The sequence below is a fragment of the Phodopus roborovskii genome, unplaced genomic scaffold (genome assembly GCF_943737965.1).
Source record: "Phodopus roborovskii unplaced genomic scaffold, PHOROB, whole genome shotgun sequence".
In the NCBI taxonomy this organism is placed as follows: Eukaryota; Metazoa; Chordata; class Mammalia; order Rodentia; family Cricetidae; genus Phodopus; species Phodopus roborovskii.
The window spans coordinates 14,027,326-14,043,212 of NW_026126563.1; the positions used below are offsets into that span (position 1 = coordinate 14,027,326).

A 15,887-nucleotide genomic window follows, 5' to 3' on the forward strand; every position below is an offset into this window, starting at 1 on the left:
GTTTCCCATTCATTTCAGATTTCTATTGCAATTGGAAAATCAAGAAAACTCATGTGGATATATATGCATGACCATAATATAAAGATTGAAGGGGAAATATTTGACTTTGGCACATATTATCTGGGAGGAATTCCAATTGCAATCAGAGAAAGGTAAGATGATGATGTGGAGGGTTTTTCTTGGGGGGAGTCAGAGGGCCACTTGTGGGGTGGTTCTGTCCTCCTGTCCTGTGTGTCCTGGGCATCAAAGTAGGTTATCAAGCTTGACAGCAAGTGTCCTTACCCACAGAACCGTCTCCCCACCCCACGGCATTTTCTCGCAATGGCAGCAATTGCCACCAGTGATTCTAGTCCCCCTCATTTAATCTTAGCTGCAAACAATTAACTTTGCATCACTGACAAAGTAGTCAGAGAAAAACAGATTGCAAAAATTGAATAATGGGACTGGGGGGAAACTAGATGAATGCATGTCACCCCATTGTCGCTTGTGGTCACACTTGGAAGGACAAAAACACAAAGACTACAGTTGGGTTGATAACACCAAGGAAAATGGAGTGAGTCTACTGATTTACCCATTCAAAAAGTTCATGGTTTAGGGTTAGACTAAGGATGCACATATGGGGGAGGGGAGGAGGGAGGGGAAGAGAGGGAGAGGGAGGGAGAGGGGGAGAGGGAGGGAGACGGGGAGAGAGAGGGAGAGTCACTTTTCCTGGCAGTCTGACTTATGCTTCCAAACAAGAGGCTCTCCCCTTTCCTAAATAAGCCTACACTTTTCTTTCTTGTTTTAATTAAAATCACAAGAACAGAGAAATAAAGGAAGTGGATGGAGGCCTATAAAAATATTAACCTGGCCTTTTGTTTCTTCAGAAACGAAATGCTAAGCAGTATTTTTCTGTTTCTGGCCTGCCTTATCCATCTGGTAAGGTACTTAGCTGTCCAATGAGCCCCTGCAACTGTCCCCTGATGAGGGTCATTGGTAGGGCAGTGGCCTAGAGGGCCTCAGCGAACCCTGCAGGGGCAGCCACATGGCTCTTCTCAAGGACCCTGGCTTAGTAGACAGAATGAGATGCGGTAGAGTCCTGCTGTGTCCATGGCTTTCCTCCCTCTCAGTCTTCTGGGACCTTTGAATGACTTGGTATTATAATTGGGAATCATGTGTCTGTTGATCCAGTCCACAAGTCCTTCCTGATAAGGCCAGAGGGCCTGGCGCCAACCGGAATATTTTCCCTTGGGTTTGAGTGCAGTCATAAAACATGGAAACAAATATCATAAGAAAGTGATGTCAGCCAGGGTCTGACAAACACTGGGATTATCTTAACCTTGCCCTCTTCTTACTCACTCATACCTGCCAACGCCAGCCAGGGAGCTGGATAAGCTTTTGTGGACATCTGGGCCCAGAGTATGCACATCCATTCATGTAGGAAGTCATTGACCAGACAGCACATGACCCAGCACAATCAGGTTCCTCTAGCAAGCATGCTCAGACCTTGCATCCTAGAGGAAGTGTGGAAGCCTAGGCCCTTAGCTGGCTTAAGAGAACAAACACCAGCCTGAGAACTGAAACATGCATCTCCCCTCTCCAGGGTGAACGCCGTCTTTATAAAATAATTAAGCCACAATGCCAATGAGGATGTGCTTTTCTTTTTATGAAATTTAATTTTATGCAAGTTCTCATAGCTCTGCGGTTTATAATGAATCAGACTAGACTGGCGGCAGGACACCTTTCCATTTGCATATGTAGAGCTGCCTTGGGGATTTATAATGAAATCAGCACTGGATTTTCTTAGTGCAGCATTTGATTAAGAAACATTAATATTTGCCTGCACCTCAGTCAGTTCATGTATATTAATATTTTTCATGAATTCACCTACACACAGGTCAAGAAGTCCAACCTAAGGGGAGCATCAGGGTGCCAATAGAAAAACCCACTGTAGAAATTGCTTGTGTAGACCTGGGAAGGTCTATCATTCCATAAAGGGTGCTGTGGACAAGCCTGAGAGTCTGAGTTCAGATCTCTAGCACCGATATAAAAAAAGCCAGGTGTGCTTGTGTGTGCCTGTAATTATAATGCTGGGCAGCAGAGGTAAGGGGACCGCTCCAACTTTCTGGGCAGCCAATCTAGCTAAGTTGTTGAGCTCCCGTTTCAGTGAGAGACCTTGTCTCAAAACAAGGTGAAGAGCTATGGAGAAACACATCCATTGCTAACCTTTGGCTTCAGTGTGCATACAGTGTGCATACAAGCCCATACCCACAGGAATAGGTACACACATATACATGCATACACCACACAGCCAGAAGAAATTGCTGCCATAATGGTAATAGTGTAGTAATGTAGGGGTGTCATGTGTAGGGTAAATAGTGAGGTATCCAGGTAATACCTAGATAACCCTACTGTCTTGTAATGGGTCCTTGGTTTCCGGAAGTATCATTTGAGTGTGTTACATATATTAAGTTAACCATATGACAGAGCCATGAAGCAGAATAAGATAGCAGGTTTTTCATTTTGGATTAGAGAGCTATAGAGCAATAAGGTTGCCTGGGCAAACAGGCACAACATTTGAGCCAGAGATCCCAGCTCCAGAGCCCACAGTCCCCACCCCGGCCTGAGCCTCTCACACCCATGGTGTTGTGTTGTGTTGTGTTGTGTTGTGTTGTGTTGTGTTGTGTGTGCCATCATCCCAGGCTCTTTCTGAGCACTGTACATTTAATCCTCAAAGCAACCACTTGCTCATGTGGCATGGTTCAGAGGTGGCAGATAAATTCAAAACCAGGATGCCAGCTTGGCATTGATTAGCTCAGCCATGTTTTCCATAGTTTAATAGAACAAAAAAGTAAGTTTCCTCTGAGTTCGCAGGGCCAGTGGTAAAGCAGAGCCTAAAGTTGTCTAACACATTCCTGGCTCTTGAATTTCCAAGTACAGTTTCTATAATACCTGCAGTTTACAACACATCCACAGACTTCCCGCCCATTGAGAAGTACCAGAAAAATCAGCATTTCAGGGGGAAGGGGGCGCCCAGGCTGATGGTCTCCCTTTCTACATTCCTTCCCCAGGTTTAACATCTCCACACCTGCTTTCCAAGGCTGCATGAAGAATCTGAAGAAAACCAGTGGTGTTGTTAGGTTGAATGACACTGTGGGCGTAACCAAAAAGTGCTCTGAAGACTGGAAGGTAAGCGCAGGCCTGAGAGGCGCTTGACGCATCACCTCGGAGGGCCCACGGTGCAGCCCTGAACGGCCTATGCACTGTGTTTGTAAAGATGATTGCCAGCTAGACACACACAACATGACTGTGAGGCAAAGCAAAGTGCCCGTCTGTCTGAGCTGCACTAATGGAGTTCGCCATTTCCAGGGAAGCCGTGCAGCTGGAAAGCCCACATCTGGGCATTCAGGAAACGATTATTATAATGCCAGTCATTCCATGTTTGCATTTCAGCTCGTGCGAACAGCCTCGTTCTCCAGAGGAGGACAGATGAGTTTTACAAACCTGGATGTGCCCTTGCCTGACCGTTTCCAGCTCTCCTTTGGCTTTCAGACCTTTCAGCCCAGTGGTACACTATTACATCATCAGACACGGGTAAGAGGTAGCATGCTCGAGTTAGGATGCACACATCATCCACAGCAGCGGAGGGATTTTGAAGGTAGAAGAGTTAGGCGTGCTCTCTGACATCACAGTTCTGGCATGAGCAATTCTCCCCTGGAGCAAATCCTGAAGGAAATCTTGCCAGATGGTGCCTAATAATCTATAGAGCTGGGTCTGTGTGCATTGAGCAATCATTTCCATTCTTTACAGATATGTGTTAAAATGAATTGTAACAGGTGTTAGTAACAGTGTGGTTTAGGAAAAGATTAGATTCATACTTACTCTTTAGTCTTGATCACAACTTCAAAAGATGGTCTTCAGATTCCCTTATTGCAGCAGCTACTCCTCAGGAAATACTTACCCTGGAGAATTGGGGAAAAAAGATCCAATGCTCTCCTCACATGCAATAGAGCCACAGAAATTATCTTTGGGGTGGGAAGGTGGCTTGGCAAGTGAAGTGCTTACTATGCAAATCTGAGGATTACTGTTTGGACATTAAGTTCCCACTGGAAGCAGACAGGACACCCCCTTTGCCCTCTAGGGCTCAATCTCCTGAGCTAGACCAGCCAAAATGGTGAGCTCTAGGTTCAGTGAGAGACCGTGTCTGAGTGTGTAAGGTAGGCAGTGATCAATGAAGACACCTGAAGTCAAGCTTGTGCCTCCGTACGCGTGTGCACCCACAGGCATACACGAAGAAGGAACACAGACAGCAAGAGAGAGTGGGAAAGAGACTGAGATTCTCCCAGATAAATGAATCAGCTTAGAAACCCACTCATAGGAAGGATGGGACTTGAAAGTGAATAATGCTTTTTGATTAATTTCTTTAGTGTTGCCAATCTCTATGGATATTTTATATCAGATCTAAAAGATGACAGTGGCTGTCTCTGTGGCCATGCCCATTAGGAAGGTCACTCACCTTTGGGTATCTTGTCTACCAGTCTTTGTAGACCTTTAAAATAATCCCTAAAGAGACATTAAATGGAAGAGGAGGCTGTCTATCCAAGCTTGACAACACATTAGTTTGACTTAATATGAGTCAAACTCTCTCTCTCTCCTTACCCTACTACTCTGTGTGTGTGTGTGTGTGTGTGTGTGTGTGTGTGTGTGTGTGTGTGTGTGACTTCTGGCCATGGAGTCATGTGGTCATGTATGTGTAGGTAAATGTGTGTGCTAAAGGAAAACTTTGGGTATTATTCCTCAGGGGCCATCACCTTGCTTGAGACAAGGTCTCTCGCCAGCCTAGGGCTCACCAAATAGTCTAAGCTAGCCAACCAGCAAGTCCTGGACATCATCCTGTCTCTGCCTCTCCAGCCTTGGGATTGTGAGCACACACCACTGCACCCAGGTTTTTCTATGTGGGTTCTAGCAACCAAACTTAGATCTTCATCTTAGTGTGGCAAGCATTTTCCTGACTGAGCCATACCCCCAGCCCTGACCTAGCACTCTCTAGTTCCTAATCCTTGTTCCATCGGTCACATGTAAGTACAGTTGGTACACACTCAGAAAAATGGTCGAAAGCAGATGGAAGGGTTAGATTAGCAACAAGGCAGAGCGACCCTGTGCAGTAGAGGAATTCCAGAACTGTCTTAGGGGCATCACTTTCAAATTTAAAAAGTGTTATTTAGGAAACACAATTGATTCCATTGGTAACAAGTACTTCAAGAGCAACTACAGCCATCACTGATGGTGAGTGTGCACTGGACAAATTGCTGGAGGAGAAACGCTCACAGAGAACATGCACCGTAAGGAAAGCCTCAGACATTGATGGAGAAAGCTGAACAGAAGCGGAATGACAGCTCTGGGAGGTTTTAAGTTGTTCATTGACAGAAATTTGATCACTTGCCAGTGTTTGGATGCACACAGCTTGACGTGGAAAATTGGGCTCCCTAGAAGTCATGACCAAAACATGAGACATACATGAAATCATAGAGGAGTCATTGTTGTGACCTTCCGTAGGAAAAGTGTGAATGGTGATGGATCTGCTCCTGGCTGCAAAATTAGTGTAGAACTGAATGGATTTTGATAGAAATAACTTCATCAAAATAAGAGTAAAAATGGGGGGGGGACATTAGATATGATTCAAGTGTTCTGATTAGAAAACTAAATGGGCCTCGTGAAAGTAGATCTAGAAGAAGACTGACAAATTCATCGACGTTGAAGTAATCTGCATAACATTTTTATATTCATAAACAAGGAGACAAGCTATTTAAAAATTATCTTTTTTTTTTCAAGTGGTGAAGTCCAAACATTTGGGTCAAAGCGCTCTGACTCCTTTTCTCCTAGTTTTGATCATTTGTTTGGCATCTCTAAATGCACATTAACTGTTGCTGGTGTATTCTGGTGTGGTTTCAGACAAGTAGCCTGCAGGTCACCCTGGAAGATGGTCACATTGTGGTGAGCACTAGGGACAGCAGCAGCCCGAGTTTCAAGTCTCCCCAGACCTACATGGACGGCTTACTACATCATGTGTCTGTGATAAGCGACTCCTCGGGGTGAGTGGGCGGCTTCTGTTGCCAGGGTCTAGTCAACAGGGGCTTCTGGGGCTGATGCTTACTGGCTATGTGTTAGCCCCTTCCTAATTCTGTTCCCCTGTCCTGATTGAAATGTAAAGTCAGTAGTCGGATAGATAAAAGTTCAAAACAGACTACCCACCATAAATGTGGGATGCACCATTATAAGCCTTCATATCAGGTGGTATGGATGAGCCGCCAAAAACGTGAAGAGAAGGCACACCTAAGAATGCTCCCTGGCAGTGCTCCCTGTGATACTGAGTCCACGAGTTAAAGAAGAAGGGGGAGACAAATCAGTTGTATCAGAATTCAGGGTGGTGTTTATTCCTGGAGAGGGAGGGAAGCTTAGAACTACAATGAACACAAAGAGGAGTCCCTGGGGCACCAGGCCAGGTGGTATCTATTACTAGCATGTTTCTGGCCAGCCTGGTCCCAGAGCCGTGCCAGCCCCAAATAACACACAGAGACGCTGCAGTAGATATAAAACTGTTGGCCTGTTACTAGTGTTTCTGGTTGGCTAGCTCTGTCTTAAATATTAACCCATTTCTATTAATCTAAGTGTTTCCACGTGGTCTCATCTTACCGGAGAGATGATCAATAACTGTTCTCTTGGAGTTCTACCTGTTGAATCTCCTCCTACCTCTCCCTGCATCCTCCTTGTCTCCTAGTCCCACCTATCTTGGTTTCCTATTGGCCAACAGTGCTTTATTCACTAACCAATAAGAGAAACATTTACAGAATGACATCTCCCATCAGGTATCTTTCTATAAATGCAAACTATACTAACATATTAATGTTGCAAAGAAACTGAGATGGCTCAGTGGTTAAGAGCACTGGGTTCTCTTCCAGAGGACCTAGGTTCAGGTCCTAGCACCTACATGGCGGCTCACAACCATTCTTAACTCCAATTCCAGGGGATCCAGTTCCTGCTTCTGGCTCCTCAGACCCTAGGCACATATGTGGTACACAGACATACATTTAGGCAAAGCACACACACACACACACACACACACACACACAGAGCCTGCTGGGTGACAGTTTGAGTCTGTGTCAGATGGTAGATCATTCCCATTGTGTTTGGAGGATTTTGTTGCCATTGTGTGTTTTTGGGAGGAGCCTCACCCTTGTCTTACGTCTTCGCCTTCCAGCCTCCGCCTCCTCATTGATGACCAGGTTCAGAGAAGGAACCAAAGGCTCCCTGGCTTCTCCAGTGTCCAGCAGTCCCTCCGTCTGGGAGGCGGTTATTTTGAGGGTTGTATCAGCAACGTTTTTGTCCAAAGGTGGGGATCATTTTTTCTGTGGTTACCAACAAGAGCCCACCCATCTGTACAATGTCACACTTACCCAGTCACTGAATTAGATTTCCCAGGGTTTCCAAAGGCTCTCATCCCACAAATTTCCAAGATTCATTTGAAAAACCAACAAGCAAAAGCTCCTAGCCACTCAGACCTCGGAAAAGATCTAATGAAAATTACTTTCTGATCCTGGCCCTTGGGAAAATATCCACACTGTTTGGTTTTATTTTAGTGAAGACTGTACAGATTGATTGGATCATCTCTCCGTGGCCTTTAGGGGAAAGGGATTTTGAGGACCTGTGCAGTGCCAGGGAGACCCAATCCCACAGTGCTGAGCATGACTTTCAGGAGAGTGGAGCTCCGGGTTCCACTCCTACCCACTTTAAATGTTATGTCTAATTCAGAACACTTTGGATAAGAGCTTTGGCGCCTTCCTGTAGCAGAGGGAAGTCCTGGCTCTGGCTGGGAACCTCAGCCTGCCAGAATGGCACCAACACCCTCTTACCATCCAGCGGGCATGAACCTTCTGGACGAAGATGAGGCCCACAGTTCTCACGCCTGTCCATAGTTGGTAAAGCATGTACTCAGTGGCAGGAGCAGGTCGTGGGAGGGGTAGAGAACACGGGAGGTATGTGACAAGAGCGTCCGCCGTTATAAGACAACACACACAGCTAAACAAGCACAGTCACATACATCTTTCCATAGGCCCGCTTCTGTGGCATACTGATGTTCACCGAGGTCCCTATGCTGTCCCATGCCCGTCACTCCCCTCTCTGCCTATTGATAATACCCCACTGCAAAGAATAAACTAGTATTCCAGCCCTGCCATACTTCAAGTCCACAGAGGGTTCTGGGGCCCTTCTGTGTTGCAGATGTGATTTGCACAGTGAAAGTTCACAACAGTAAGAATGTCCTTTGCCACAAGCTCTCTCTGCCTACTGGTGAGTCTCCCTCCACAGGCAAGAGTTCGGTCGTAGCTTTCATTTTGCCCTCATTTCAGGTTGTCACAGAGTCCTGAAGTCCTGGATTTGGCCAGTAAATCTACGAAGAAGGATGCATCCCTGGGAGGCTGCAGTTTAAACAAGCCACCGTTTCTGATGCTGTTTAAAGGTCCCAAGAGATTTAGCAAGGCCAGGACTTTTGATGTCAATCAGGTAAGTGTCAAAGCCTTACCTGGGGCTTTACTTGTCCTGACCCAGCCTAGGGAGAGAGGATGGGAAAGGGTAGGACACTGACCCGTCGCTGGTGGCACAAAGGGTCACCAGCGTGGACAGTCACCAAAATGACAAGACCAGGGCTGGGGAGCTGGCTCAGTCAGCAAGGTTGTCGGGCCATGCACAAACGTGTGGCTGTGGATTCCAGTTCCCGGCCCCCCTGTAAAAAGCCGTGTGTAGTAGCATGCATCTGTAATCCAGCCCAGAGGAGGTGAAGACCCTGACCAGCCAGATTCCGTGAGAAAGCCTATCTCAAAAACTAGGGTGGAGAGCAATAGAGGAAGGCATCTGACGCCGCCTCCGACTTGTGCGTGCTCACACATGCTCATGTTTACACAAACATGTACCCCGAAAATATGACAAAGTGATTCCTCTTCAACATTTATTTTGTATCTTGAATAAAAATGCAACAGTTTTTGCAGTCTCCAAAGAAATGGAGCTGAATTGAATGCAGTGAGTTCACTCTGTGAAAGCAACCAGTATGACCCTTCTTACATAGGTCCCCACAAATGTCCTCTCTGCCCCTGGTGCCACCTCTGTGACAAGGTATCCTCATTCATCCAAGCTTTGTCAAAGACAGGGTGACTTAGCTTGGACTGCATATTTTAAACAGACAAGGACTTTTAAAATCACAGCGCGCAATGACCAGTTAGGTAAGAGGCCCAGGTAGCTGTAGTTTGCCTGGCCCTCCAGGTAATGAAGTCATTTTTGCTGTTGTGGAGGAAGGAGTGTGACCATTGTTATGAATTAAACCCAAGATGAGAAGTTAGTAATCCCTTGCTCTGAGCTTGAGATGACAATAAGAAGGATAAGTATCCTTGACCCAGCCATTGTGCATTTTCTTGATCCAGCCCTGGGTACATTTTCTTACATCACTAGACACATCTTACAGAGAAGGAGGCTCAGGTCTGGACAGATGAGCAACTTATCCTAAGAGCAGAAGATAAGATAATGGGACTGTGTCCTCTAAGAGCAAGCTGCCGGACTTCAGGGAGAACTCAGTACTTGAGTGCTTGCCTACCATGTGTGAGGCCCTGGGTCAGTCTCCAGAAGCACTGGTTCTTGATCAAGCAGAACGTGCTGCTGCAGCCCAGCCCCAGTGCTAGTTAACACTGACATTTGCTTCCCACCCAGCTGTGTTCCCCAGCCGCTTGGTGATTATTGACAGACAATACTGAATAGCAAGTGTTCTGTATTGTTTAGAGGAAATTCACGTCATGGATGCTCAGGGGTTGTTGTCTTACTGCGATGGGAAGACTGCATCTACAATCGCCCCTTCAGAAATGAAGTCAGGCATTTCATTTCTTCTAAGCTGATAGTGCTGCGACCAAGTCTATGGGGGTGTCGTGGAGCTGGTGAGGAGGGAATGGACTCCACTATTAATCAGAAGGTAGAAAAGTATTTAACTCAGACAATAATTGGATTTGGGGAGGCGGGAGAATTCTGGGGTGTCCAGGCTGGATTGTAGACTACATGGTGATGCTATAGAGAGATGGAGGACAAGCATTGGAGAGAAAGAGAAGGAATAGAAGAGGTTGTGGCATTTTGAGGGATAGGTGCTTGCAGGTCACGCAGACAGGTCACGGAGAACTGGTGGGAAACTGTTGGTATCTCCTAGGGGCCTAGGCAGACAGGGAGTAAGGGACCATTGTCCTGAGAGACATTGGCAAATGAATGCATTCTCTAACGTGTCCCTCTTCTGCACAAGCTCCGGATTAGATGACCTACATTATTTCTGCTATGAATAGCTTGGCAGTGGAGAGAATACAAGGTCTATGGTGATCTGCTCACACGACATTCCTCAGAAAGAAACTGCAAACTGGACAGGTCCAGATGTTAAATTTCAGATTAGTGGGTTTTTGTTTTGTTTTGTTTTGTTTTGTTTTAAGCTTTTCCAAGAATACCTGGTCATTAAATGATGGACCCAGAATCACATTAATCAGAGTGTCTCCCATTGAATGTGCTCCTCAAGCCTCTGCTAGCTTGAAAAACCTGATGAAGCCGGGCAGTGGTGGCACACGCCTTTAATCCTAGCACTTGGAAGGCAGAGGCAGGTGGATCTCTGTGAGTTGAGACCAGCCTGGTCTACAGACCAAGTTTCAGGACAGGCTCCAAAGCAATACAAGAAACCCTGTCTCAAAAACCAAAATAAATAAATAAATAAATAAATAAATAAATAAATAAATAAATAAAAACCCAACAACAAAAGCCTAGTGAGCTCTGTGAAATTTGGTAGAGAAAGGAGGCTGGGGGTTGGTGAATCCCACACTGAAGCCAGGCCAGGCTAGTGACACAGGTAACTTGGACATCTTCAACTGTTGGTTGGGAGATTAAATATGTTAAGCTAACAGCAACCTTTATGATGATATGTCATGGAAAAAGTATAATTACAAGGAGTCAAACTGGCATGCTACTACAGCCATCCAGACAAAGAGCAAAGTCCATCAGAGAGGGCAGCCAGGGGACACAGGGTGATGTGTGGGAGAGGTAGAGGGGCCCGGGTTCCCTCAGGGATGCTGCTGCTCAAGACAGCGGAGGAGTTAACAGTGTCAGAGGGTGTTTATTTAAACTGCCCTGTTTTGATGTTGCCAATATTTCTGACAGACAAGAAAGCCTTTCTAAGAGGCAATAGGGCCTGCTGGAGTAATCCCAGGCACACCTCAGGCTGGGTTCTATTCTCAGGAGGGGCCAGTTCACTTGATTTTTGATGGGTATCATTGAACATCTCCATTCAACAGTGTGCAAGCTTGGGTTGTTTTTATTTAGTAGTCTATACCTCTCTGCAGCCCTGAATCTCTCTCTCCCTCCCTCTCTCTTTGTGTGTGGTGTGTATATGTGTGTGGGGGTGTGTGTATGAGTGGGTGGGCACTGTGTGTGTATGTGCTGTGTCTATGTGTGTTTGTGTGGTGTGGGGGGGTCTGTGTGTATATGGTGGGGGATATGTGTGTGTGTATGTGGTGTGTTGGGGAATGTGTGTGGTGTGGGGTATATGTGTGCGTGGCTTGGTGTGGTGTATGTTTGTGGTATGTATGTGTGACTCGGTGTGGTATGTGTGTGTGGTATGTTTGCAGGGTGAGGGGAAGTGGGGGAGTATGGTGTATGTATGTGTGATGGGGAGGATTTGTGTATGTGGGTGGGCTGTGTGTATATGTGGCATATGTGTGTGTGTGTGATGTGGTAAGTGTGGGTGTATGTGTGGTGTGGGGAGTGTGAGAGTGTGTGAGTGTGTGTGTGTGAGTGTGCGCGCACACATGCGCGCGTGTGCACTACTAGACAAGCATTCGATCTCTGGAATACTCTTTACTTTCATTTAGAGACCATGTCTAACTTAGTTGCGTAGACTGGCTTCTATGTTTCTGTCCTCCTGTCCCAGCCTCTTGAGTAACTAGAACTTGGAGGCCCATGCTAATACCTAGCTTTGGTTTTGCAGACAGCTGTAGCTGTCTAGAACACCTGATTGTGAAGGCAGATTAAGGGAAGTTCTTTACTGCTGACTTCCGAACTTTCCTTGCAAAAAGGGCTTCACAAGGACAACAGTTCTACCTGCGATGGCTTGTTTGTCAACTTGACCTAACTTACAATCACCAGAGAAGGAAGTCTCAATGAGAGACTGAACACTTGGCAGGTGTCTGTGGGTGTGTCTGTGGGCGTGGTCTTGAGTGCCTGGACTGGTGTAGGGAGAACCAGCCTGAAAGTGACTGTGTTACAGTGGAGAAAGCTGGCTGGGCAGCAGGCATGCTTGCGTGCATTTCTCCCTTCCCCTGCCAATGGATGTGATCTGGTCAGCTGCTCCAGGAGCCTGCCTCAATGTCCCCTTTCTCTTCTAAGTTGCTTTTGTCGGTGGTGTATATTCTCACAGCCACTAAAGTGAAGGTAGGACCCCACCTATGGAGCTGTCCAGTGCTAGGTAGGACAGGGAGCTTGACCCCAGCTCTCTCTGCTGGTCTCTCTCTCTTCTTGGCTGGTTCTAAGAAGCACTTGCTCGCTGAGCAATGTCCAGCAGGGAAACAATGGATTCTGCTTTGGTTTCTCTCTGCTAGGACAGATCTTTTACCAGCAGCCCTTTCCAACAGCTTCCCTCCGGAGTCATTGTCCAGGAGCAAGGGTCCTGGGTCCATTCCTGAGCCAACCCCTAGCAAGGCAAATCTCGGCCTTCACTTGACTACGGATATCCCCACTGAGCTCTGAGCCCCGTGGTCCAGACCTGGACCCCAGAATCTGGACTCTGATGTGAGGAAGGGGGCAATCTGGAGACTTGGTTTCTTCTACAACTAAAGTTCAAATGCTGTTGAACACAGGACAGATTTTTTGTGTGCCAGCCAATGGTGACAATAATGAGGACAGGTCCAGCGCCCTTACCCTCCTGTCCCTTCTCTCAGTCCTAACTTGGCCTGCTTACAAAAGCCCAAGGGAATTGCGTGCAAAGGAAGGTGGCAGCATTTTGGCCCTGTGCCCCACTCAGGCTGTAGACCCCTCATGCTGAGTGTCTGCTGAGAGGTCCACGCTGGGTGGAGTGCTGGATCCCTAGAGCAGTGATGCTTCTGATGGTCCACACTGGGTGGAGTGCTGGATCCCTAGAGAGGATGGACTTGTGCAAGGCATGAGTAACATGTACTCTCCCACAAAGGAAGTAAAAGAAAAGGGGGTTTGGATTCTCCAAAGCCATGCCTTCCAACTCTTTCATAACTTCCTGAAGGTAAAAGGCCCCCAAGCCACAGCCACACTGGGACCCTGAGCGGGGTTGGGTGGGTCTGCTGGAGAGTAAGGAAGCTGAGAATGTTTTCACCTTCCCCTTTATCTCCGTGTAAGTGGCACTGGAAGGGCTCTGGCGGTAGAGTCCCATTGGGACCATTTGCTGGTTGCATCCCTTGGATTCCAGAGTGAAAGCCAGGCGAGCATGCTGCCCCCAGCTGCCGCTCCCCGTTCCCCGTTGGATCCTCATAGTGTCTCTTCTCCCTCCCAGCTGTTGCAGGATGCACCTCCAGCCTCCCCAAGCAATATGGTGGCATGGCAAGATGGGAAGTCCTGCGTGCCACCTCTCAACACCCAAGCCACTCACAGAGCCCTCCAGTTTGGGGACACTCCTACCAGCCACTTGCTATTCAAGCTTCCCCAGGAGCTGCTGAAACCCGGGTATTTCTCTTTTTATTTATCTTTCTCTTCAAAAAGAATGTTTTCTTGTTCAATTCCTGGCCAGTGACTTCCAGAGAAGTCTCACCCCCAGGACTCCATGCTCACGAAGGGGGTGGCATGGGTTTTTGGGGACAGTAGCCTGCATAAGGCAGGGGTGGAGGGCTTTCGCGTCCTCTCCTCCTCCTCTACTGCAGGGATGGAAATGTGGCTGCTGCTGCTGCTGCTCAGGGCCCAGACAATCAGCTTAGCTCTGACACTTGGAGGTGTTCTAAAAATAAGGCTGCGCCCCACCCTGCAAGCGAGTTGTTATTTGTGTGATTAATCACCCTTCTTCTCTTGTGCTCTGTATTGAAAGGGAAATCATTCTCTTAGGAAGCCTTGGGCCAGATAGAGCGTTCCCAGAGAATGCTTTCAGCTGTTTTATGCTAAGGGTTGCCAGGGAGGAGGGGCTGAGCAAACAATGCTAATGATGCCGGAAGAAAGGAGGAAAGCAAGGGTTGTCCTTTTCAGGTGTCTTGTCAGTGTTTAAACAGCAGCACAAGGGCCCAGGGAACTCTTGGCTCTCGGCCTGTACTTAGCTACACACTGGCTGTGTCATATGCCAGTTCGGCTTCTTGGTGACATGGATGCCAGCATGCGTCTGGAGAGGCAGGGGTTTAGTATGGGAAGTGAAAGGCTGTGGGGAGGGGACAGGAGGGACAGGCTGGGAGAGCCTGAGCCGGGGATGGGGACAATGGAGAATGGAGTGGGTTTCAGGCTGAAGTGTTGCTCTGAGGACGCGGTCTAGTTTTTCCGGGTGCCCTGCAGAGGAGGCCCCCTCAGGAGGGTCAGTGTTGGGCACAAGTGTCTATGTTTTATCATGCCTGTCACATTCAGCAGATCCGAGAAATATGACCATTGGGGACTACCCTGTGCCTGTAACAAGCCTTGATTGACATGGGCATGTCTTTGTGACTTCCATACCTAATATGACTCTTCTAAGTCTACATTCCTCTTCTGGGCCTGCCAGACATTTTACCTAATGGTTACTTGTCTCTCCATTTTCTCACCAGTTAAAGGAGTCAATATTGATTTCCTGACAATGGGGACAGGTTAGTTTGAAAGGAGACTGGCCCTTGGAAGTCCGCTCATTCACAGGATGACTCAGAGATATGGCGGTCAGAACGATCCAAAGGAAAAGCCTGAGCAAGCAGTGGCCCCAGGGAGAATCTCAGAACCTCTCATTTCCCAAAATTCAGCTTGCAGAAGACCAGAGCAGGAGGTGGACGGATGTCCTTCAGTTGGTCCTTCTCCTAATGACGTCATTACTTCTGGGAAGAGAGGCCCCATTGTCTAACCCGCTCTCTTGGCCAAGCTGACCTTAATGGCAACAATCAGTTATCTTAAAGAAAGGGCAGCTGCAGATGCTGCCCTGGCTGTCCCAGCTTTCCCCAGCTCTTCCTAGCTCCCCCTGCAGTATCCCCCCTGCAGTACCCCTGCAGCTCTCCCTGCAGCTCCCCCTGCAGCTCTCCCTGCAGCTCCCCCTGCAGCCCCCTGCAGCTCCCCATGCAGCTTCTCCTGCAGCTCCCCCTGCAGTCCCCCTGCAGTCCTCCCTGCAGCTCTCCCTGCAGCTCCCCCTGCAGCCCCCTGCAGCTCCCCCTGCAGCTTCTCCTGCAGCTCCCCCTGCAGCTTCTCCTGCAGCTCCCCCTGCAACTTCTCCTGCAGCTCCCCCTGCAGCTCCCCAGCACCCTCCTGCAGCTCCCTCTGCAGCCCCCTGCAGCTCCCCCTGCAGCTTCTCCTGCAGCTCCCTCTGCAGCCCCCTGCAGCTCCCCCTGCAGCTTCTCCTGCAGCTCCCCCTGCAGCTTCTCCTGCAGCTCTCCCTGCAGCTCCCCCTGCAGCTCCCCCTGCAGCTTCTCCTGCAGCTTCTCCTGCAGCCCCCTGCAGCTCCCCCTGCAGCTTCTCCTGCAGCTCTCCCTGCAGTTCCTGCCCCAGCATTTCTCCCTTCGTGCATTCAGCCTGGTGACCTGCTCAAAGTAGATCCTGATGCTTTCTCATCCAGATAATGTTTTGAAAGATGAAGGAGGTGGTTAGGGGGCATAAAATTGATTGTTACAATATTGGCTATTTTTCTCATCTCTATGACAAAACCAACTTTAGAACAAAAGGTCATTTGACTC

At 48.0% G+C, this 15,887-nt stretch overlaps 1 protein-coding gene across 1 annotated transcript in view; it reads left to right on the forward strand.

Moving 5' to 3' along the window:
• Nucleotides 1-15,887, forward strand: part of Lama3 (laminin subunit alpha 3) — a 197,625-nt gene that overhangs the window by 169,780 nt on the left and 11,958 nt on the right. Inside the window, exons 64-70 of the mRNA XM_051202047.1 lie at nucleotides 19-152; nucleotides 3,051-3,168; nucleotides 3,433-3,573; nucleotides 5,932-6,071; nucleotides 7,238-7,369; nucleotides 8,385-8,538; nucleotides 13,562-13,731. Coding sequence (XP_051058004.1) covers nucleotides 19-152; nucleotides 3,051-3,168; nucleotides 3,433-3,573; nucleotides 5,932-6,071; nucleotides 7,238-7,369; nucleotides 8,385-8,538; nucleotides 13,562-13,731 — 989 coding nt within the window. The remainder of the gene's footprint in view (nucleotides 1-18; nucleotides 153-3,050; nucleotides 3,169-3,432; nucleotides 3,574-5,931; nucleotides 6,072-7,237; nucleotides 7,370-8,384; nucleotides 8,539-13,561; nucleotides 13,732-15,887) is intronic.